Source organism: Sinocyclocheilus rhinocerous, unplaced genomic scaffold (genome assembly GCF_001515625.1).
Source record: "Sinocyclocheilus rhinocerous isolate Xijiao unplaced genomic scaffold, SAMN03320098_v1.1 scaffold2613, whole genome shotgun sequence".
In the NCBI taxonomy this organism is placed as follows: domain Eukaryota; kingdom Metazoa; phylum Chordata; class Actinopteri; order Cypriniformes; family Cyprinidae; genus Sinocyclocheilus; species Sinocyclocheilus rhinocerous.
The window spans coordinates 707,376-730,840 of record NW_015650705.1 but is presented as its reverse complement, the minus strand read 5'-3'; the positions used below and the strand labels follow the sequence as shown (position 1 = coordinate 730,840).

General features: G+C 38.6%; 2 protein-coding genes across 2 annotated transcripts; both read left to right on the top strand.

Moving 5' to 3' along the window:
• The first annotated feature begins 1,202 nt into the window (after positions 1–1,202).
• LOC107712416 (homeobox protein Meis2-like) lies at positions 1,203–4,514 on the top strand. Its single transcript, XM_016517657.1, has 6 exons — positions 1,203–1,238; positions 2,722–3,286; positions 3,445–3,677; positions 4,089–4,230; positions 4,405–4,455; positions 4,488–4,514. The coding sequence occupies exons 2-6, from the start codon at positions 3,269–3,271 to the stop codon at positions 4,512–4,514; spliced, it is 471 nt and encodes a 156-aa protein (XP_016373143.1). The 5' UTR covers positions 1,203–1,238; positions 2,722–3,268.
• A 111-nt stretch (positions 4,515–4,625) lies between these two features.
• Positions 4,626–21,149, top strand: LOC107712444 (homeobox protein Meis2-like). The gene is made up of 13 exons (XM_016517705.1): positions 4,626–4,654; positions 4,813–5,045; positions 5,457–5,598; positions 5,773–5,823; positions 6,257–6,307; positions 6,405–6,551; positions 8,641–8,755; positions 15,219–15,358; positions 17,230–17,306; positions 18,537–18,595; positions 18,681–18,770; positions 18,891–18,972; positions 20,125–21,149. Exons 1-12 carry the CDS (start codon positions 4,637–4,639, stop codon positions 18,947–18,949), a joined length of 1,182 nt encoding a protein of 393 aa, XP_016373191.1. The 5' UTR covers positions 4,626–4,636; the 3' UTR covers positions 18,950–18,972; positions 20,125–21,149.
• The last annotated feature ends 2,316 nt before the right edge of the window (positions 21,150–23,465 follow it).

Below are 23,465 nucleotides of genomic sequence, written 5' to 3'. Positions count from 1 at the left end.
TACAGGTCACTACATTGTCATCCCTTCCAGATACCTATTTTGAAGCCTGCATGGCCTGCATATATACATGTATATATCGAATATGTACATATTTATCAGCAGCCACAAAAGAGAGAAAGAGGGAGAGTTTGGGCCATGCGCTTCACCCTGTCCTGACAACACTAATGATGTTCAGGACAGCGGAGGATGATGTCTGATTCTCTGCCAGGTCTCTGTGTGTGTGTGTGTGTGTGTGTGTGTGTGCTTGTTTTGGGGGGGTTGGCAGGAGAATTGTGCAACTAGGTTTTTGAGGATGCACACAGGCTCAGAGGCTATGGTAACTCATTACAGTTTAAAGCAGGTCGGGTGACAGCATGAATCAGTCAGCATCTTCCATGCATACTGTAAGCGGGGAGCGAAATACAAAGGAGGAGAAGTGAAAGAGAAAGGAGAGAGGAAATGAAGTCGGAGTGCCAAGAAATAATGTGCATCGCAAGAATTTAGCCTCGGGCATGGCGCGCTCAGCCCGTGTCGGTATCATTAGCGTATTTATAATTCAAATGTATGCCTTTAATAATTCACGCGCGCTGCTTTTCAAAGAGGGGCGCGCGAGATTATGTACAGACTGATGAAAGGAAGGAACTTTCCCATCTCTCCTGAAAAGTAAATAAACGACCTCATCATGCAATGCTCTCTCATCCTTTGCCTTGGAACATTTAAGTGCATATTTGCAATTATTTCGAAGTCCTTTTCAAGTACGAGCTATGTTTATTTTGGGGTTTTTATGTGGTTGATATTTATTTATTATTTTGTGATCGCGTTTTGCATTTTCTTGTTGATGCATCACGCGTTTGAGCGTGTTTGCGTTTGTGATATTCAACTCTAATTTCGCCTATTGCTTTTTTTTTGTTAAATATGTTTGGTTTTCCATCGACAGTGAGGCTCCGGTGCGAGAATTCAAATATGAACTCGTTCTCCTCGTGTAGTCTTTGCACGGTGGTTTTCGAAGACAGATGCACCGCTAGGTGGGGATAGAAGGTAAAGTGACTTTCAAATGGATTGTTGCGCTGGAAAGTACAGCACACGTGAAACTGGAGCCCAGCGGCAGGTTTGCAGGACTCTCGCTGGATCTGAAGAACTAAGAAAAGTATCGTGCGGCTCAAGCACACATCCTGACGGGTCAAGCAAAGGTCAATACTTTTGAAATTAAAGCGGATTATCATCATACCATCATGGGCGAAGAACACTGACATTTAAAGGTAGTTTAAAAATCGTGTTGAAAATGTTCATAACAAATTTAGGATTGTCTTTCTTTTAAAAAAAGTTACAATTAAAATACAATTAAAACAGCCTCATTAAAATTAAAGAATATAATTTAAATAAGTTGTTATTTTAGTTGTAAAGGCTATTTATTTCTTAAATTGTCTATATATTTCTTAAATTACTTATATTGATATTAATGATGACGCTTACCATCATTCCGTTAATCTAAATTAAAATAATGTATTATTATGATGCCGCACTGCAAAAGTTTATATGGGAATGTATTTGTTACACTTGGCTTGTGTTTGTAGCAATGTCGCATCTAAATACATAAACAATACTCACAGATCTTCTTAACGTTGGATCCTCGCAATAGTACGCTTTCGGAAGAATTTTTAAATAAATGCCTAAATGCCAGCATTCGTTTTTTTTAAATGAATGAATAAACGGAGACTAATGTAACAAATGAAAGGAAAATAAAATATTACATTTTAGAAACATTACACAAGTTAAAATCTAAGGATGTACTAATGCTGTTTAGAGTTTGGCCAAAAGGCTAACATTTGTTGTTTTATATCACTGTGTTGCTCGATAAAATTTTATATTTAAATAAAATAAATTATGATTTCTAAAATATGCGCTCATTTTCCCTTTTTGTTTTTTCTTTTGTTAATATACGGGTAATTGCTTTAATCTATAAATAATAACTTTAAAACAACATGATAAAAAAACAATTACAATTGTAAATCAATTTAAATTTTCGAATGCAAAGCAAATTAAATGCTTCTGTACACCAGTTTAGCTTGAGTTTTCATCCCAGTCGATCGCGTTTCCTTTATAGGCCTTTAAATATGATAATGACACAGTTGTGCAGAATTCCCTCAGTGTCACTTATGTGCAAAGGCGCTTGGAATAAGAGGAAGATGTATAACTGCACGGGTTTTATAGTTTCCCATTTAAAATCTATTCCCAGTTCCATACATTAACAATTATTTAGTATAGCCTATATATACTTACATACACACATAAGAGCGCGAAGCTATAACATTAAACTGAACGCATGTTTAGACAGTTTCTTTAATTACTAAAGGAGAAAAGGACATCTAACAAATATATATCTAACAAAAATAAACGTAAACTTATTGATTTAACTTCACTATATAAATGTAATAACTTATATATGTGACGCGCAAGTATTGAAGGACAGTTAAACAACGAAGCATTTAAAATGTATAGACTGTGGTAAATATATTTTCAACGGCTCAAATGCTGTGACGCTCAGCAATTTGTTGAAATAAGGTCCATTCCCAGAGCGACTCGGTGCACTGATCTGATTTTAGCACTTTAAAAAATACAGACACTCCACCCCTAGTAACAAAACGCAGAGGATGGTGGTGCGTCATCCGTGCGCGTATCCAATGTGAGCACTCCCTGGCAGCTCGTGGTCATTGCGCTCTTCTTTCTCTTTGCTTTATGTAGAGGTGTCGAGCTGGTAACACCCACCACGCTTCCCAGGCTCAGTCATCAGGGGTTCAGTCTCTTCAAGAGGAACCTGCTCCAAATCACCAACACAATCCCAGTCGAGGCAAAGCGTGGGTCGCAAAGAGGGACTATGAGATCCGGATAGTTTTTCCTTGCAGTGTTTGCCATGCCAGACACGAACATCCCAGAATTTGGAAAGTTTTTTTTTCTGACTTCAGGAAGTCTGTGACGGGAAAATTGCATTAGCTCGTCAGAAGGTCCAAGTGGAAGCAAATATTATAACCTGTATAAGGTAAACGTGTCGGGATTTTATTTAAGTATATCCGTCAATGTGCGTTTGGTAATACGGTCGAATTACTCCAAAACTAAAAGTGGCTGTAAAGGAAGCGATCAGAAACTCTTCACTGGACATGCTCTATCATCTCAACGGATTACCGACATCTCAGTCCCCTTAAACCGGATGCACAAAAGGAATTAAATCACTCAGATTGTTTCCTTGTTGGATAAGATCACAGTTTGCACTTAACATCAACAGAAGCGTCACATGCTGATGGCTCAACGGGTACGTTCTCTTACAAATCCACCGCGTAAAAAAAAAAAAACTTAAGTCGTAAAGTTTGCTCATAGTTTGTTTTTAATATTTGTATAAAGCTATTTAATATTAGGTAAACACGTGTGTGTGTTTTGAGTTGACTATGATACAGTTTCTGTCTGATGCAGTACGAAGACCTTGCCCTCTATGGTGGCGGTATGGATGGAGTTGGGGTTCCGACGTCCATGTACGGGGACCCGCACGGGCCTCGGCCCCTGCCGCAGGTTCACCATTTGAACCACGGGCCACCGCCACATGTCAACCAGCACTACGGGGCCCACGCACCGCACGGCATCATGCCCAGCAGCATGGGCTCGGCTGTCAACGACGGACTTAAGAGAGACAAGGACCAAATTTATGGGTACTTTACTGCAGCCACGCTTAATATGATAGTTACAACAAACTTTAATTGTTTAAATGGCGTGCTGCATTATTACACCCGCATTTGACAACGTAATTTATTTGTATCTACTTTATTACAGTCAGTAAATGTCTGTGCGTAGGCTATACGATCTTAAAGAATATGACTGTTAAGCACATACATAGCAAATTCACCAGTGTAATTCAAATAGTGAGCTGAATAATTAAACTTTAAAATAATTATGTTTATTTTTTATGAAAATAATTATAGAGCGGTTTTAGTTTATGTGGCCGTCAAAGCAATGAAAGCAGCAATACAACTCTTAATACAGTTTGTCAGAATGATTGCTCGGTTATTGCTATAGTGTTTTGATCTGTTGATTTATGTAAATGTTTATGTTGAATCTCGAAGGCACCCGTTATTTCCGCTGCTGGCGCTGGTGTTTGAGAAGTGCGAGCTGGCCACATGCACACCGAGAGAGCCCGGAGTCGCTGGAGGAGATGTGTGCTCATCCGATTCATTTAACGAGGACATCGCTGTGTTTGCCAAACAAGTAAAGTATTGATTGAAAAAGATTTTTTTTTCAACGATTTAACTAAATATTCGGTTACTCAAATTAAGTGAAATATTGAAGGGGAATCTAAAACTGTTATTTGGGTTTGATGTATTTGTTGAAAAAAAAAAATCTGAGTGTTTTTGTTCTAACAAACTTGTGACATTTTTACAGATTCGGGCAGAGAAGCCGTTATTTTCTTCTAATCCAGAGTTGGACAATTTGGTAAGTGTTGTTTCGCACAGTTTTTGTTGCAGGTAAAGTCGCTTCAAAGGTCCATATGAGGATTCTTTGAGGGAAAGAATGGAAGCTTTAGTGATTTATGAGGCCGCGTGTTATCAGAGGGCGTGGGGGTCTTTGCCCAGGGCTCCCTCTAAGCATCGTCTCTGATCAACAGAAGCGTCACATGCTGATGGCTCAACGGGTACGTTCTCTTACAAATCCACCGCGTAAAAAAAAAAAAACTTAAGTCGTAAAGTTTGCTCATAGTTTGTTTTTAATATTTGTATAAAGCTATTTAATATTAGGTAAACACGTGTGTGTGTTTTGAGTTGACTATGATACAGTTTCTGTCTGATGCAGTACGAAGACCTTGCCCTCTATGGTGGCGGTATGGATGGAGTTGGGGTTCCGACGTCCATGTACGGGGACCCGCACGGGCCTCGGCCCCTGCCGCAGGTTCACCATTTGAACCACGGGCCACCGCCACATGTCAACCAGCACTACGGGGCCCACGCACCGCACGGCATCATGCCCAGCAGCATGGGCTCGGCTGTCAACGACGGACTTAAGAGAGACAAGGACCAAATTTATGGGTACTTTACTGCAGCCAAGCTTAATATGATAGTTACAACAAACTTTAATTGTTTAAATGGCGTGCTGCATTATTACACCCGCATTTGACAACGCAATTTATTTGTATCTACTTTATTACAGTCAGTAAATGTCTGTGCGTAGGCTATACGATCTTAAAGAATATGCCTGTTGGTTAAGCACATAGCAAATTCACCAGTGTAATTCAAATAGTGAGCTGAATAATTAAACTTTAAAATAATTATGTTTATTTTTTATGAAAATAATTATAGAGCGGTTTTAGTTTATGTGGCCGTCAAAGCAATGAAAGCAGCAATACAACTCTTAATACAGTTTGTCAGAATGATTGCTCGGTTATTGCTATAGTGTTTTGATCTGTTGATTTATGTAAATGTTTATGTTGAATCTCGAAGGCACCCGTTATTTCCGCTGCTGGCGCTGGTGTTTGAGAAGTGCGAGCTGGCCACATGCACACCGAGAGAGCCCGGAGTCGCTGGAGGAGATGTGTGCTCATCCGATTCATTTAACGAGGACATCGCTGTGTTTGCCAAACAAGTAAAGTATTGATTGAAAAAGATTTTTTTTTCAACGATTTAACTAAATATTCGGTTACTCAAATTAAGTGAAATATTGAAGGGGAATCTAAAACTGTTATTTGGGTTTGATGTATTTGTTGAAAAAAAAAAATCTGAGTGTTTTTGTTCTAACAAACTTGTGACATTTTTACAGATTCGGGCAGAGAAGCCGTTATTTTCTTCTAATCCAGAGTTGGACAATTTGGTAAGTGTTGTTTCGCACAGTTTTTGTTGCAGGTAAAGTCGCTTCAAAGGTCCATATGAGGATTCTTTGAGGGAAAGAATGGAAGCTTTAGTGATTTATGAGGCCGCGTGTTATCAGAGGGCGTGGGGGTCTTTGCCCAGGGCTCCCTCTAAGCATCGTCTCTGGAGGAACCTATTTACACTTCTGCTATTGTCATAACATTACAAAGCCAACACAATATCAGACGTGCCAAGTTTTTGATTTGAGTGTGATTTTTCGCGTGTATAAAATAACCAACGATGTTTGTTGTTTTAAGTTTTGTATTAGCTTGATATAATAACCAACTGTTATTATTGTTACTATTATTATTATTATTATTATTATTATTATTGGTTGTTGTTAGTGTTGGTATTTTTGTTGAAATATTTCATGCATTATTTTGCTCTTTCCTTAGATGATTCAGTCAATACAAGTATTACGATTCCATCTTTTAGAACTCGAAAAGGTATGTTATCTATTTTATTCTCATTTTACAGTACTATAATTTTATTTTGTTCTCAAACAAATGTACAAATTTATTTTCCCCCCCGGTTTTTAATCAGGTGCACGAGCTTTGCGACAACTTCTGCAATCGGTATATTAGCTGTTTGAAGGGCAAAATGCCCATTGACCTAGTGATTGATGAACGGGATGGATGCAAGTCCGACTTCGACGACCTCTCAGGATCCTCGACAAATCTCGCAGATCACGTGAGTTTTAATTGGCTTTCTATGACATCATAAAACAGGCCAATTAGACAGTGGAGCTGTTCGTATTTACAGTACAGGCAATTTATGGTGGAACATTAGTGACGTTTCCAACAAATAAATAACTGAAAATCCAAATTCCATTTATTGTGTATTGTGTAAACAAATCTGGATAAGTTTACTTATATATATATATATTTTTTTTTTTAAATAATTATTATTTATTTATTTACCTTAACATTTATAGTGCCTCAGCCATGCATTTGCCTTTTTTTTAGCTTCCTCCAGTATTCATCTCCACAATATATTTTAGGAAGAGGAGTAATTACTTAGTTACATATGCTAATTTATTTAAACAACATTATCTAAATCCATTTCTCTTTGCACTGATACGAATCATTAAGGCATTGCCCCAGGACATATCTTATTTTAGAAGAGGTATGATGATGACGATGATGATCATGTTGATGAAGCTCGTCGTGTTGGGTGCAGGTGTTGCAAAGGGTCAGGGTTTTCCCCCCCACTGTCCAGCCCTCTGTTAGCCCTAATGATCAACGTTACATTTGCACGTGAATGCAGTGTTGGTATTTTTGTTGAAATATTTCATGCATTATTTTGCTCTTTCCTTAGATGATTCAGTCAATACAAGTATTACGATTCCATCTTTTAGAACTCGAAAAGGTATGTTATCTATTTTATTCTCATTTTACAGTACTATAATTTTATTTTGTTCTCAAACAAATGTACAAATTTATTTTCCCCCCCGGTTTTTAATCAGGTGCACGAGCTTTGCGACAACTTCTGCAATCGGTATATTAGCTGTTTGAAGGGCAAAATGCCCATTGACCTGGTGATTGATGAAAGGGATGGATGCAAGTCCGACTTCGACGACCTCTCAGGATCCTCGACAAATCTCGCAGATCACGTGAGTTTTAATTGGCTTTCTATGACATCATAAAACAGGCCAATTAGACAGTGGAGCTGTTCGTATTTACAGTACAGGCAATTTATGGTGGAACATTATTGGATTGTTATTGTCAAGCAGGAGGGGAGTCTTTTTTCACTCAGAGACCAACAGTGTGTTCTTTACAGTTGTGCTTCCTATTATCAACGCACCACCCAAAACAACAAAACCACAGAATTAAGAAGAACAGAACTTTACATTCTGCTTAGTTCTGTTCCAGGTCAAAATGGGAAGAGAGAGGGTTTTTTTCCATATTAAAAACACAGATTAAAACAGGCGTTTTGTGATTTGGACTGATGTTAAACGGCCATAATAGTTCCTACATTACAGTGTTTCTATTTTCCGCCATGCAAAACGTCAGATGACTTTCCCCATCCACACTATTCCTGTAAATAGGCTAGATCTGAACCACAGATGGCGAAGTCTAACCATCACACCTTCATATGGTCAGCTGAAAATTATTTGATGAATATGTACCTTGGTATACTTGACGATAACTGTAATCTTTTATTGATGCTCCTGTAATATCTTATCGATTTACAAGTGTGCGGTGTGACACAAAACTATTTGAATTAGGTGATGAAGGGAGACAGTGGCCTTCTGAAATGTTATTAACAGCACACACACATAAACACACAAACCCACAGACTGCTTTTGTGTGTCCTAATGAGAAAACAGTGAAGGGCCTTATTCACACAGCTTTATTGTTGTAGGAGCTTATTCTGGCCTTTCTTAGAGCTCTTTAGCTGATCACCATCAGGCAAACAGCTGACGCTAAGGGCCTGAAGAGGAACGGCTGCTGTTTGCCTTTATGTTGAGCCCGTCTAAGTGCTTTGTACCCTGTTCTGGATAAAAAGGGGACACCGCTGGTTTCTTGTGAGGACATCAGGAGAAGCAGTTACTCTGGTTGTAGCTCCATAGGTCTTGTGTTCGGAAACATATTCCTAGTTCATTTGGATCGTGCATTTCAGTTGTCTCTAATTTGATCAGAGACATTTTCAGCACAGACATGGTAACTAGATGTTTAAAAGACTTGCTGTTTTAAAAATAGCATGTATATGTGCTAGTGTTACTAATGTGGCTTTTTTCACCCTTCGATCTCTGGATTTTCATGTACCTGAACCTCAGAATCCAGCATCCTGGAGAGACACGGACGACGCTCACTCTACTCCCTCAGTCGGCACCCCAGGACCCTCCAGCGGGGGACATGCCTCTCAGAGCGGAGACAACAGCAGCGAACTAGGTAGGAAAACCTGTCAGTTTTACTATTATATCATGCTTTGTTGAAAACACGGTTTATGCTGTCATCTTAATTTCTACTCCAGGCTTCAAGTAGTATTCACAATTTGAATTAGGTGATGAAGGGAGACAGTGGCCTTCTGAAATGTTATTAACAGCACACACACATAAACACACAAACCCACAGACTGCTTTTGTGTGTCCTAATGAGAAAACAGTGAAGGGCCTTATTCACACAGCTTTATTGTTGTAGGAGCTTATTCTGGCCTTTCTTAGAGCTCTTTAGCTGATCACCATCAGGCAAACAGCTGACGCTAAGGGCCTGAAGAGGAACGGCTGCTGTTTGCCTTTATGTTGAGCCCGTCTACGTGCTTTGTACCCTGTTCTGGATAAAAAGGGGACACCGCTGGTTTCTTGTGAGGACATCAGGAGAAGCAGTTACTCTGGTTGTAGCTCCATAGGTCTTGTGTTCGGAAACATATTCCTAGTTCATTTGGATCGTGCATTTCAGTTGTCTCTAATTTGATCAGAGACATTTTTCAGCACAGACATGGTAACTAGATGTTTAAAAGACTTGCTGTTTTAAAAATAGCATGTATATGTGCTAGTGTTACTAATGTGGCTTTTTTCACCCTTCGATCTCTGGATTTTCATGTACCTGAACCTCAGAATCCAGCATCCTGGAGAGACACGGACGACGCTCACTCTACTCCCTCAGTCGGCACCCCAGGACCCTCCAGCGGGGGACATGCCTCTCAGAGCGGAGACAACAGCAGCGAACTAGGTAGGAAAACCTGTCAGTTTTACTATTATATCATGCTTTGTTGAAAACACGGTTTATGCTGTCATCTTAATTTCTACTCCAGGCTTCAAGTAGTATTCACACTTGAGGTTGGATTTTAAATATTGTTTTTTACGTTATACAATGAAAAAATGGTAACCTAAAAATGCTGTCATCTAAATTGGTTTTATTCAAATCAAAAGCATTATTAAATATCACTGAATCAACCTAAAACATAGTATACTATATTAAAAATACTAACACAGTTTATGCTGTCATCTTAATTTGCACCCCAAGCTTCAAGTGGTATTTTAACTTGAGGTTGGATTTTAAATTATGTTTATACATTATACACTGAAAAAATTTTGACATGTAAATTGGTTTTATTAAAGTCAAAAGTGTTATTAAATGGGTTAAATCAATAGAAATAGCTAACAATTGCAGGTTTTTTTGCAGTGTATATTGTACTTATTTTCTATGGTATTTTGCAGAATTTAGTCTTTTAATTTCATATTTTTTAATTGGTGTAAACAGCATTTACTAATCAAAGTCATGTGTCATTGTTCGTGTCATCATCACGATGGTTCACTGAGCTGGTTTTACGATTTTCCTGTGGACACAATAGGCGTTTAATGTTCTTGAAAGGTTAAGGGTCTAATTTAATTTACCAGATCTTCCATTTGAATGTCACTTTTTTTTTCTTAATTTATATTTTGACCTGCCACTCCATATTTATTGTCCTTTAGCGCTGTTTAGCTTGTGGGTGAATATTTATTTAATTATTAAATTTTTTGCGACCTGTTTTTGTATAATCGCTTCAGTTAAAATAGCCTTCAGGGTTTCTCACCTCCTTTTAACCATCAGACATCAATAGCCTGTCCATTATGCAGCACAATAGCAGGATGTTCTGCAAGACAAGAGAAACCAGAACCAAAACCAGCAGCCAGATTGTAATTCTTTGACAATTCAGCCTCAGTTTGACACTATGAAAGACACCTTTAAAATGTTTGGCATAGCAGCAATGCCAGTTGTGTTTCTGCAATGCTACTCGGTATAAAAGAGAGAAAAGCATCAGGGTGGCGGCATTTTCCCCACACAGGGCTTTTTTTGGGGGGAACATCCAAGGCCCACGGCCTTTTGACCCCAAAGAGCATGCACTGAAGAAGGGGAAGAGGAATAACCCCTGCCGGCCTGAAGGACAGAGCACTTCAAATACTAGTCACAATAGAGGGTTGATATCTGGGGTGATCAGAGGCAGAGCTTGGGTTAGGATCAGGGACATCTACCTGCTGCTCCTCCAGGAGCCACTTTGGATCGGTGTTCCTCCCTTTATCATTCAAGAGATCGGTAAAGCAAACACCTTTTCCATTACAAGTGAATGGGGGGTGTTACGTCAGTCACCCAACTTGAGTCCGAAGGATTACTGGGGCTCTTCAAAGCACCTGTCTCTTGTAGGGGGGTCCCTTTGTTGCTTGCACATCAGTAGAAGTTGCTCTTGTTGAGAAACCTTTATGTTAGGTTAGGCTGTCGACTGTGACTCACCTCAGGGTGGGTTTTTTGCGAGAGTTTGGGATGGTAGTGGGGGGTTTTCCACAGCTATCCTAAACATGTGCGTGTTGGTGGGAATGCAGAGCCTAGAAAGGTCCATCACAAAGGGAACAAAGGGAAGCTGCAGGACATTCCAGGCCAATGTTCACCTCGAAGGCTGCTGAAAGACACAGGCTGAGACAGGATGTTTACATCTATATCTGAACCTTCAATGGAGGTTAAATCCCAGCATGAAGTATAGTGGAATAACAACAAGTGTTAAGAGCCAATGCCTCTGCGTTTTAGCCGTCAATACCACCCAACTGTGGTCCAATCCCATGGTCCTCCAGATCATATCATGGCCATGGGGGACAAGAGGATAAGAGCATCTAATCAATATGCTTTAAGCGAAACAATTAGCGAGAACAAAATCATCTGCGTTCGTCCAGTAATTATCCAGTCTGTTGCGTCCAGTAGTCAGAATTATGGCCCCTTTGGAGAAGTATAGTTCGTGATAGATTGAGGTCATGGTGAGCTCATTAAGCAAGCAAACAGGATTTATTCTGTGATGCGTGCGGGGTGGCAGTCATCAGACCCGGCTAGTTTGCGCCGGGCCCCTTTGTCTCCGGGACATTCATCTATCTATCTTCATTTCATCTAATTATCAGCATCAGAACAATGCAGAGCGTTTTAGCTTTGGACCTTGTCATCTCTCGGATGCTGAAGGTACCGTGATGTGACACGGATGCCGTCAGGGTCGGCTTGAAGGATGTGGGAAACCGGTCGAAACATTCTACTTAGACTTGATGTGTTTTATATGCATTTCTCCGCAGAACCCCTTCAGAAGTTTTGCTTTATATGTAAAAATGGTGGTAGATGGAAGCTAGAAGCCTCTTCTTCTCCATGTCTTGGGGTGCTGCTTTTCTCTAAACAGCCCGAGGGCTTACTCCAGCCTTCCTCCAGGCTGCTCTGGCCCCCCTCTGCGCTGCGCGTGCAGACTCTGGGTTCGGGGAGTGAGGTAGGGCTCAGGGAGCTGCAGAGAGCAGCAGCCTTTAAAGAGAGTGCAGTCACACAGGCTGCATGGGCCAAGTTGCCAGGGAACAGTCAGAAGTGATTAGCGTCGGGTTGGATCAGCCCCTGCGGCCTTCGTTTTCTGGAACAGGAGGAGAGAGGCTCGAGGAGAGAGGAGAGAGGAGAGGAGAGGAGAGGGGTGGGGTTGAGGGGTGTTTGAGACTTCCTTAGATGTAAGGATCTCGCCCAGCTCTTTTTATCTATCTTTTTCCCCTTTTCTTTTCTTTTCTTTTCTTTTCTTTTTTCTTTTCTTTTCTTTTTCTGTATTATCTTTCACCATTTCACCTTTACTTTTTCTACCCTAAAAGCCATGAGTTTTTTTATACTTTCAGAATGTTCTTTTTTATCATTCAGCACATTTTTGATATTTCATATTTATAAACACATTGAAAACTTATATTTCCTGTATTTACTTTTATATTGTTTCATTTTCAGTTTTTACTTTCTTTCCTTTTATTTTCAGTCATTCTAACACAGTTTTGAAATCTGATTTTCATAATCAAAATGAAAACATCACCTCACATATTTTCTTTATTATTTTAAATTTATATAGTTGTCTTTTTTCTTCTTCTCTTTCAAATAGAAATTATAACTTTCTCTTTAACCTGTTTGATATTTGATTTTCATTAACATACTTAAAACATCTATTTTCTTTTCTTTTCTTTTCTAATTTATTAGAGTATTAATTTTCATATGTATGATTTTTCTTCTCTTTTAAATTGTTCTGAATATAAAATATGACTAAGTATATTACTAAATATGAAGTATATTATTAAATATTATTAAGTGTTGCTAAACTTTTTGCTATTTAATTTTCATAAACAAACTGAAAACCTATTTTATTTTATTTTATTTTATTTTATTATTATTCCATTTCTCTGCTTTTTTTCATTCCCTTTTAAATTGTTCCAAATATAACAAACAACTTTTTAGTCTCACTAACATTTTTATTTTTGACTTGCATAAATACACTAGAAATTCATGTTTCCTTTTCTTTTCTCTTCTGTTATGTGTATATATATATATATATTAAATTGTTCCAAATGTAATATATAACTTTTTAGTCTCACTAATATTTTGATATTTGACGTCATAAACACACTAGAAATTCATGTTTTCTGTTATTCTTTTCTTTTCTCTTCTGTTTATATTATTTCTTTCTTTTCTCTTCTCTTTGTTTTTATTCTTTCTTTCCCTTTCAGAACATAATACTTTCTATTTTTCTATTTTACAATATACTTTCTGTTTTGTTTGTTTTTTTCTTCATATTCACAATGAAACCCTTACCTCTCTGAGTCAAGACTGTGGTCAACATGCAAACTCCTGAAAGCATAATGAGAAGAAACAGCAGTCTGTGTTGTGTAGACAGACAGTGTGAGACCACTGCCCTGCCCTTGACTTGCATTTTGATTACGGCATCAGTAAGCCAGCCTGGAGTCCATCTACCACCCCCTTCTTATATTCAAATGTCATTATTCATTAACTGAAATATTAATGCATGAATATGGCGCATACAGTCGCCTTTGATTGATGCATCCCAAAAACAAGGAGACACAGCAGGGCCAATCTTAAGAAAAGTAGGGTTCCTGTCCCGCCTCCGGGGAGGAGTCCCTCAGATACATTATTCACACACCCTCCGGGCAGGCTTTCAAGGCATCTCTACCCTCAGGGCAAGAAAAATAAGCATGACTGTTAAAAGTAAATCATCTTGCCTGATGCACAGTTAATGGAAGCGGGAGAGAGGGATGGAAAGAAAGAAAGAAAGGAGGGTGGGGAGGAGGACAAGACGGAAACCTTAGTTTAAAAGCGGCCTCCTGCCTGGCTCTGATCTTAAACTAGATTGGATGGTAATGGAATGAAAGCAGGCTTGATGTTATCAGAGAGCTCACAGTTCAAAATGCACTGTTTGTTAAGCATCAGTTGATCTACATGTCATATTGGAATTACCGTAATTACGAGTTTCCGAATAGTAAAAAATGTCACGTATTCTCTCAATTACAAGTTGGAAACTAGGATTTTGATGAATTCTTCGACTTTTCTCATTTGACATTATGTAAAATAAATACAAATTAAAAGTAGTTGAGAAGTCACTTCAGCACATATTTGGTATGACATTTAATTATAGCCAGCATTATATTTTTGTTATGAATATGTGTAAATAGAGGATGTATTTTATATACATATTTTAATTTATGAGCTATGTAATTTTGTTTTTTACATTTTACAACACAACAGAAAAGAAAACATATTTTTAGGTTGTCACATCTATATATTTATATTCAAAATTCAACATTAATTGCTGTAGCTCATGTAGTAATACTTGGTGCTAACAGCGTTGTGGTCAAAGGTTTGATTCCCAAAGACAGCATGAGCTTCAATAAATAGCTAAAATAAGCTTTTAATCGTATTCTGTGTGTGTTCAGAACATGTTTAAGCGCTTGGAAGGGAAGCGATGACTGTATTTAGCTGTAGTGTGTGTATGTGGCCCCTAACTAAACTTAGTTACATCTTGAATGTGGCAACTGTAAGCGGTAAATTAGTGGTTTAGCATCATAAGTTCTGTCCCTGCACTGTATACCAGTTACTAACTTCTAAAGTCTAACACGGTTTTCTCAACAGCCGCTATCAGGCTTTGCTTTATTGATGTTTTTCCCCAAGTTTTTTCGATTTTATTTTGACAGATATTCTCTTTGCAGTGCCAAGTTTCCATTCCCCATTCAAGCATAGAGCCTGGACATTCATTACCCCATGTCAAAGACAGAACTCACATTGAATTAATAGCACTGGGGTTGGTGCAGAGATTTCCTCGAGATCTCTGACATCGAGACAGCGAGAGAGAGAGCGGGAGAGATCTTGCTCTGTTGATTAGCATTCCCTCTCACTGCATGGATACTCCTGCTCGCCGCGGTCCTTGTGTTACTGTTGCTAATCAAAACAAGCCCCCCACGTGGCTCTTTCACATCGTGTTTGTGAGTGGCACTGGTGATCGGTCTGAATAAACAACTGAAGGTGAGGTTTTATCTCATTAAAGTGACTTTCTTCTTTTGCTTTTTCTCTCTCGCCCTGCTTTCACGCTGTTGTTTATCAGGAGATGGCTTGGATAACAGCTTGGCATCTCCGGGAACAGGGGACGAGGACGACCAAGACAAGAAACGGCAGAAGAAGAGAGGAATCTTCCCCAAAGTGGCGACCAACATCATGCGGGCATGGCTCTTCCAGCATCTCACGGTAAGAAGCAAATCAAGATCTTCTGGCCAGAATTTGGAAGACTTTGTAAAGTGGGCCAGAGTTCAATGCATCCCTTGGCGAATTAACTCAATTCCACTGTTCTCAGCACAGCGACCTGCATCCAAACTGCATTAAAACTAGCAGGGTGTGTTATTATCTGTCTCTCGGCCCTCCCATCTATTTCGCTCGTCAAAACCCAGGGCCGTATTCACCCCGGGGTGAGTAGATTTCTCCAAAACTTGCTAGTTTTGGACTGATTTGGGGCATTCTCAACCCCCTTGAATCTCGGCACATTTTCACCGGTCCACCTCTTTAAATTCCCACCATTCTCTTGCATCTTCCTGTTTTCCATTCTCTTTCAGAATTCCTGCACTTTCTAAGGGCTACACAGGTCCTGTACACATAGTAATCCTTTCCCTTTTACCCACCTTTAGAGTTTAGAGATAAAAAAGGAGAGCCTAATTGAATTATCCTCTCTCTGTTCCCAGCTCCTTTTCAGAGCGATTTGTGAAGCAAAAGTGTTTCCCATTGCAGCATGTGTCCTGACAAAAAAAAAGTGTTAGAGGGGACTATGGCCTCTGAATGGCCCCCATTGCAACACCCAAGCGATCATGCATTCATTTGGGGTCGGGGCTGAATGAAAGCTGCAGGATTACGTTTTGTCGGGTTCTACTTTGAGCCAGTGTGCAACTTTTGAGATGGGGGGGGCTCTTACATATGGTCTAAGCCTCCATCTTTTGTGACCTATTCAGAGGTCCGCGATAAAGACCCCCTGTGCTGCCAATCTTAAAGAAAGGTGGAACATTAAGATTCAGTGGAACATTACAGTTATAACTGTTAGCTGCACTGGAACGAGATAGAGAGATCTCCTTTGGCATGCAAATGGGGACGAGGAGGGGGCTTCTTAATAGACATAAGTGGAATTCATGCAAATATGAGTGATTCTTTGAAAGCGAGCTTGTCGGATAGCTTCATCTTTTGAATACGTAGGTTCCTCGCTAAACTTCAGCAAACAATCACGGCACAACCTGCTGAGAGCTTTTTGATAAGAGTTTAAAGATGGATCCCAGAGCACAGCTCGCATTCGTCCGTCACTTGGGTTGTGTAGAAAAGGGGTGGAGCTTACAGTCATTCATCAGCACAGTGACAGCGAGCAAGCCAGGAGGTGAGCAGGGAAATCTCCGTCAGTGTGTGAGAGAGAGAACGAGACATGTAACTGGACCCATCCCTCACCAGTGACCACGGGAGGTGAGGCCGTGACAGTGCCAAAATTGGTGCACACCCACGACCCTGCGCTGTCTATACATTCACCCCTGCCTGCCATCTGCTGCCCTCCCTCTGCACTCACAGTGAGAGCAAGAGGATCAGGGGCCGGGGGCCACCGCAGGGCCACCAAGGGCCAAGCCCTATTCAACCCTAAACAAAACTCTCCATTGTCTCTCTTTCACACCCACTCGATCATTTGTCAAGTAATGTCAAATAATGTCAAACAAAACCACGAGCAGTCAGCCAATGAGACGCAGGGAAATTCTCAAACTCAGGGCTGCATATGGGAAGTCTATCATACATAATGATGTAATTTCCTGAAAGAGTCATATGGGATCCACGTTTTTGCCTGCAGTCTCGCATGGGGCGGGTAGACTTGATGCTTGAGGTCATTAGTCATTTAAACAGATTCGTTTTTAAGAAAAAGTCAGGTCATCTTGATTTGCTTTATTGATGGAGAAGGCAAGGAGAAATACACAACTCTAAATGAAGACATTTACATGTTCCATTCATTATCGCTTTATGGATCATCGGACAGCAATGTTATTAACTGTGGAAGTTTCTTACACATTAATATAATTTTTCTTGTTGTTTCTGTCTTGCAGCACCCCTACCCATCCGAAGAGCAGAAGAAGCAGCTAGCGCAGGACACAGGCCTCACCATCTTACAAGTGAATAACTGGTGAGTAACCTTTGACCTTTGACTTGCCAGCTTGACCTCTCAGCACTTAGAAGTCAGGGTTAGGGATCTCTGTAACATTTCCATTTCAAGTCCGGTGATCCTGATTTCTCACACTATTATTAGACGCTCTTCAAAGCCCCAATGAGACAAATAAAAGTTAGAATAGGAGCAATGATGAGGTTTGCCCGGTGTCTCAGAGGGACTTTTAGAAAAGTTGTCAAATGTTATGTTCCGGAATGCCATTCGGTCACCAGAGTTCTCCTGAATGTTTATTCATTTAGTAACCATTTGATTGCAAAAGATGCTATTGGATTACACAAATCTGATAATCTCATTGCTAGATTCTGAATGTATGATATAGAGCATTACAGACTGAGCAGATTGAGAGGCCTCTTTGTATTGTTTATTTAGATGGGATTTATTTTGATAGCATAATTCCACATGGCTACAATCAACACTGTACTTATGCAGACAATTTTGATATTTACATTTACATTTGTAACATATGCTAATGTGTATTTACTGCAACAATATGTTCAATATGCAACAGTGTTCACAAACATTTGGCTAAGACTCATTGTCTATGAGTAATTCCTTCCCCCAGTGCATGTCAGGGGCATTTCCTACCTCTCTGTTACGGGCTGCTGAAGCATATTAGTGTCTGAAAAGCAGTTAGGCTAATCATACCCTGAAGCTACTAGGCCAATGCTATATCAATTGAATATTTATTGAGCAATGACCCCTTTACTTGATTTGCTAATATATTGCAGCAAGAAGCACAATTAAAGCCAGTCTTAAAAACAGAGGTTATCTTTAGACTGCTGAGGAAAGGGAAAAAATACACCACAACTCAAATAAATCTATTTTGTTTTATCGTCTGCAACTATAAAATTCACCATTAAGCGGAATGTTACTCAAACGCAATTTGTAAAAGGTGTTAAAATCGCTTTATTTTAACAAAACCTCTGCTTGTTTACATTATAAATTAGACTATTTCTTTGGTCTGGCGCTAAAACAGTACATTAACTTTTTTTGTGGACTCCTGACAGGTCCATTAACCCAAAGGCCCGTGAGAAATCGCACTGCATTAAGGGATATTTTGCAGTAAATCATAGCAAAAAGCTCACAGTAGTAAAAGTCCCGAGTGTTTAAATAAGAGTAAAATATACTGTGGGCGGTCAGTAATATAAATAGATTCATTAAATATGTTCCCTGTCTTCTCTTTGACAGGTTTATCAATGCTCGAAGAAGAATCGTGCAGCCCATGATTGATCAGTCTAACAGAGCGGGTAAAGTGATGGCTTATTTTCTACCAATCACTATATACACAACGTGTGCATATATCACATATATATCGTGTTTTTGTGTGTTTAGTAAGTCAAGGAGGCGCTTACAGTCCCGATGGTCAGCCTATGGGAGGCTTTGTGCTAGACGGCCAACAACACATGGGTCTCCGGCCTGGCGGTAAGTTGCACTTTGATTCTAATCGCACATTACTCACTTTTAGTGCTGTTATAAAAATGCTGAAAGCATTTGCATGTGTTTTATTGTTTTGTTTTTTTATTTTGTTTATCCGTCTCACAGGTCCCATGGGAGGAATGGGTATGAACGTGGGTATGGATGGACAGTGGCACTACATGTAAACGCCGCTTCCCAAACCATAAACGTAAGGAAACGCGTTGGTACTTAGAACATCCCCTCTCTTTCTCCTTTAAGGGAGAGGAGCGGGGAGGTGAGGGGAGGTTAACACCCCCCACCGAAGCCTCAGACACATTGAGATATCATGAGCTCCGGCTTGCAAGAGCCAGATACACGTCATCTAAATAATTTCCAGACTATTTAATCCTACCTTTTTTTGATTGAATTATCATCGAGTCGTTACTGTAATTGCATCATTTAGAGGAATGTTTCCCCGTCCTTAATTCGCTCTGGTTAAACACCATATGCTGGCGGATTGTTGGGATCATTATGAAGATCGGTTTTCCTGTCTAAAGCGGATAGAGACACATTTATGATTTTAGAGGCAGGTGCATGTTTTTTTTTTCAAGGAATATTTTGGGTTGGCTACAAGGGTTGGCCCATTTTGCAACCTTTCTTGTGAATTTGGCCATTTTCTGGAGAATTTGAAAGCAGAAATAATTTCATAAAAGCACTCACATTTATTTTTCTTCTTTTTTTATTATTATTATTTTGCTGTAAAGCTATTTAAATTGTCATGTTATGGTCGTTTTAGGGTTTTAGACATTACGTGTTATGACATTGAAGTTGTAAAATTGGATATAACTTTACTCAGAAAAAGTTATCAATTTGTTCACAGTAAAATCATGTTTTCTGGCTATACACTGTTAAATTAATTAATTAATTAATGTATTAATTAATTTATTTAATTATTTAGGATTTATTTATTTTTATTTTATTTTTTAAGTTGTAAATAAAGATTATTGGAGTATGTTTTACAAAAAAAGATATAAATACTATTTCAGTCCTTACTTCAAATTTTCATATTTAATTCAATGAGTTATTTGCTATTTCTTTGTAATTACTTGTGAAATTTCCTAGCAATTTCTGTGAAAATTGTTTCTATACACTACATTTTTTCAGAGCACTACTGATTTTATTTTTTTTACGTAGATTCACTTCTGTTGTAAGTGCCTTACTGTAACCCAGATTTTTGTTTACTTTAAAGAAAAAAGAGGGGCATAATTAAATACATTTTTCTCGTAATCGGCACATACCCAAAATATTCCTTTAATGCTTTCACAATGTGGATATTAGTGAATAAATCTCTTAATATTGTATTTTTCACTCCATGTTGTAGGTTTTGATGGTGGCCTCAGGAATAGTCCCGGCACTGGCCAGAGGCATGAGGAGTCACGTCACATTCATCCTCACCTGATCACGCGCCTGTCCGGTCACCTCCTGTCTTCACGAGACCTCCCAAATCTCTCGCGGACCCCTCATCATCTGGCCATCATATCTCCAGCCAAAGGACTGTCTGCAGGAGCACCAACATTACAAAAACAGACTTGAAGCATTTGTGCCAAAAGAGAGACTTCTGAAAAGACAATTGGAGATCTTTTCTTTTTAAATTATTTATTTATTCTTGTTATACTGTCAAGAAGCAGGGGGACCACACCATTTGTGCACTTTTGCTCAACCATAGAGTGGCCGCCCCAGACGCAAATATTCCATACCTCCTCACGCACAAGTGCACACCCTCATATTAAATGCATTTAACTGTGGAATCAAGTAAAAGATGCTAAAAGCCCTCAAGAACTGAAATGTGAGTGTATGATGTTTTTTTTTTGTTTGTTTGTTTTTTGTTTTTTGGGGGAAATGTTCTATGTTTGGGTTTGTGTCATTGACTAGTTTTTAGACCTTTGCATTTATGATTCTACAAAGTTTGAAGGAAATGGAACCACTTGATGGGATCATTATGGCACCCATCTGACACAAATTCCAGTATGTGAAACCGCAAAGTCTTCCCCACATGAGATGTTTTGAAAAGCATCGCTGAGGAAATGAGTTGTGCGTTTATTTGTCGAATTGGAGAGCAACAGTGCTCGTGTAAGGCTAAATATGCCCGGAGGAGTTTTTAAATCACTAGAGATATCCCATTGTACATAATTATGTAAATGTTATTTGTAAAACACATCAATGTCAAATAGGCATTCAGTCGAGATCCTTTAAAAATGGAGTTGGGATATTGTTGTACATTTTGGTCCGTTCTCACTCTTGCTTTTCTCGATGGAAAAAGTCGATCATATGTTTGTCGAGGTACTGATAAGTTCGATCGATCTTCCCGCTCGGTCCATGTTTCCTTTCAGGAGTCTTTTAAAGCATTGCGGTATTTCTACACAGTCAAAAGTCGAATTCTTGTAATAAATGCTTCATTTTCAAAATGTTAAATCTCTTGCTTTGAATGTTATTTCATGCATTGAATCGACGCAGTTCAAATTCATTTCAGCTATAAATAACTATTTTTATTTTGCAGATAAAATGCAACTGTGCTACAACGTATCTACATAATCATTAAATATGTTGTCCGTTTAAAAAAGAACAATAGAAACGCAAACGAAACTACATTTCAAAAATTATTTTAAATGTGTGAATATGTGTGCATCAAACAATCATAAAATAAACTGATACTTTGCATACTTGGCTATATAAATAACGTCTCCTTAAAGGTGCATAAGAAAGTGTAAAATAATAATTTAATAACTATTTAGTCTACCCCTAAAACCATCTAAGACGGTATTGAGATTCGTGTAGAGGTCTTTTGTCAAATGTTTGAGGCAATATGTGCAGAAATAAATCACATTAATTCAATATTTCCAACTCAGGCGACTGCACCGCGTGTAATTTTTCAGAAACACAAACCCCGCGCACTTCTTCATCTCCAGCATCTTTTAAACGCAATTTCAAGGTGACATTTTCAAATGGTTTTTCTCATGCTGTTTGATATCTTAGCTAAGACTGCTCCAGCAGACGTTTCCCTGCTTATTTCGACCTCCAGTCTGTGTTTCTCTAGCCTGCAGTACTGGTGAGAAAATGCTGTAGTTTGGTGGTCATTTATCAATGTCAGCGGCGTAACGATCTCACTGCAGTATTGATGAGGAGAATTACGCGGCTGGAGGAGAAGCCACAGGCACAACAATACCTGCAATAACGCGACGCCCAATGCCCTTGCGTTTCATCACATTCCTTTCGATAATGGAATTATTTTAATAAGCCCTCCCAATCCGTTTTGTTTCTCCTTCTTTTATTTTCTTTCTTCTTTATTTTCTTTTTTTATTTTATGTCGACTGTTGAACGTATCCACATATATTTTAGAAAATAAAAGGCTAGTTTTAGTGCACAATTCGTTCAAGACGACATAATATATATATATATATATATATATATATATATATATATATTCCTGTTGGACAAGAGTGATATTTGGCGACTGTGAATAATAAAATGAGTTTCACCTCATGAATCATCTTAAATGTATATTAAACCAAACATTAAATTGCTGTTGCTGTTTCGACATAATATATATATATATATATATATATATATATACAGTTATATTCCTGTTGGACAAGAGTGATATTTGGCGACTGTGAATAATAAAATGAGTTTCACCTCATGAATCATCTTAAATGTATATTAAACCAAACATTAAATTGCTGTTGCTGTTTTAAATCATAAATAGCTAGTATTTAGCTGCATGTAAAAATGTAAAAATTGTAAGGTAATACTGGAATTCCAACATAGGAAAAATGCTTAATATTAAGCTAACATCTGGAAAGAAAGAAAGAAAGAAAGAAAAAGAAAAAAAAAGAAAACCGGTTTAAAGCTGTATTTTTTTTATCTCGAGCACAGCCAGCGTTGATACAGATAACTCAAATGCTTAGTGTGTATATCTTGGTCAAAGATAAATTCGTTGTGAAAGCTGCCGGAAACAAGAGCACAGCTTAATGAAATATGGGTCATCCTTCCTACACTGAGCAACATAAAGTAAAAAGATACAACATAAAATTAAGCAAACACTCCACACCCGGCTAATATGATATTTACACCGCGGTGTAAAAGAAGACGCGTTTCCATTCTAAAATCTGTAACAGTGTTCGAAAAAGTATGTCGTGAGCCTGCCTAAACCTTTTATATAACTAAATTTATAAATACAAATGTATGTCTAATTAAATAATTAGGCTACTAATAAAATAAAACCGAATTAATGAAATAAATAACACGCTTAATAATAAAAAAAATGGCTTATTTGAAAATACTTTTCGCATGTTTATTCTTCTTCTTTTTTTCTTTTCTTTTTTTTTAACGACCGTAATATTTCCCTCTTCTTTATTTTGGCACACAGTTTTTTGGTGATTTTCTTGGTTTTTCCTCTCTGGCTGGTTTCACAGCATTATTTTGGAACCACGTCCTGCTATAAAAACTGAACTGAAGTGAATCTTACCAATGAAACCAAAGCGATGGTCTCTAATGTTGTGTCGTCACGCCATAAATGTAATCACTGGTGCAACTAGGTGCAATAACGTCTTAAACCATGAAATCACAGTCTATTACTGAATTATGGCAATAATGATTTTATGAATCAGCTTGTCATGGCAGTAGCAATTCTGCACACCCCTCCTCATTTCAACGATAGTTTAC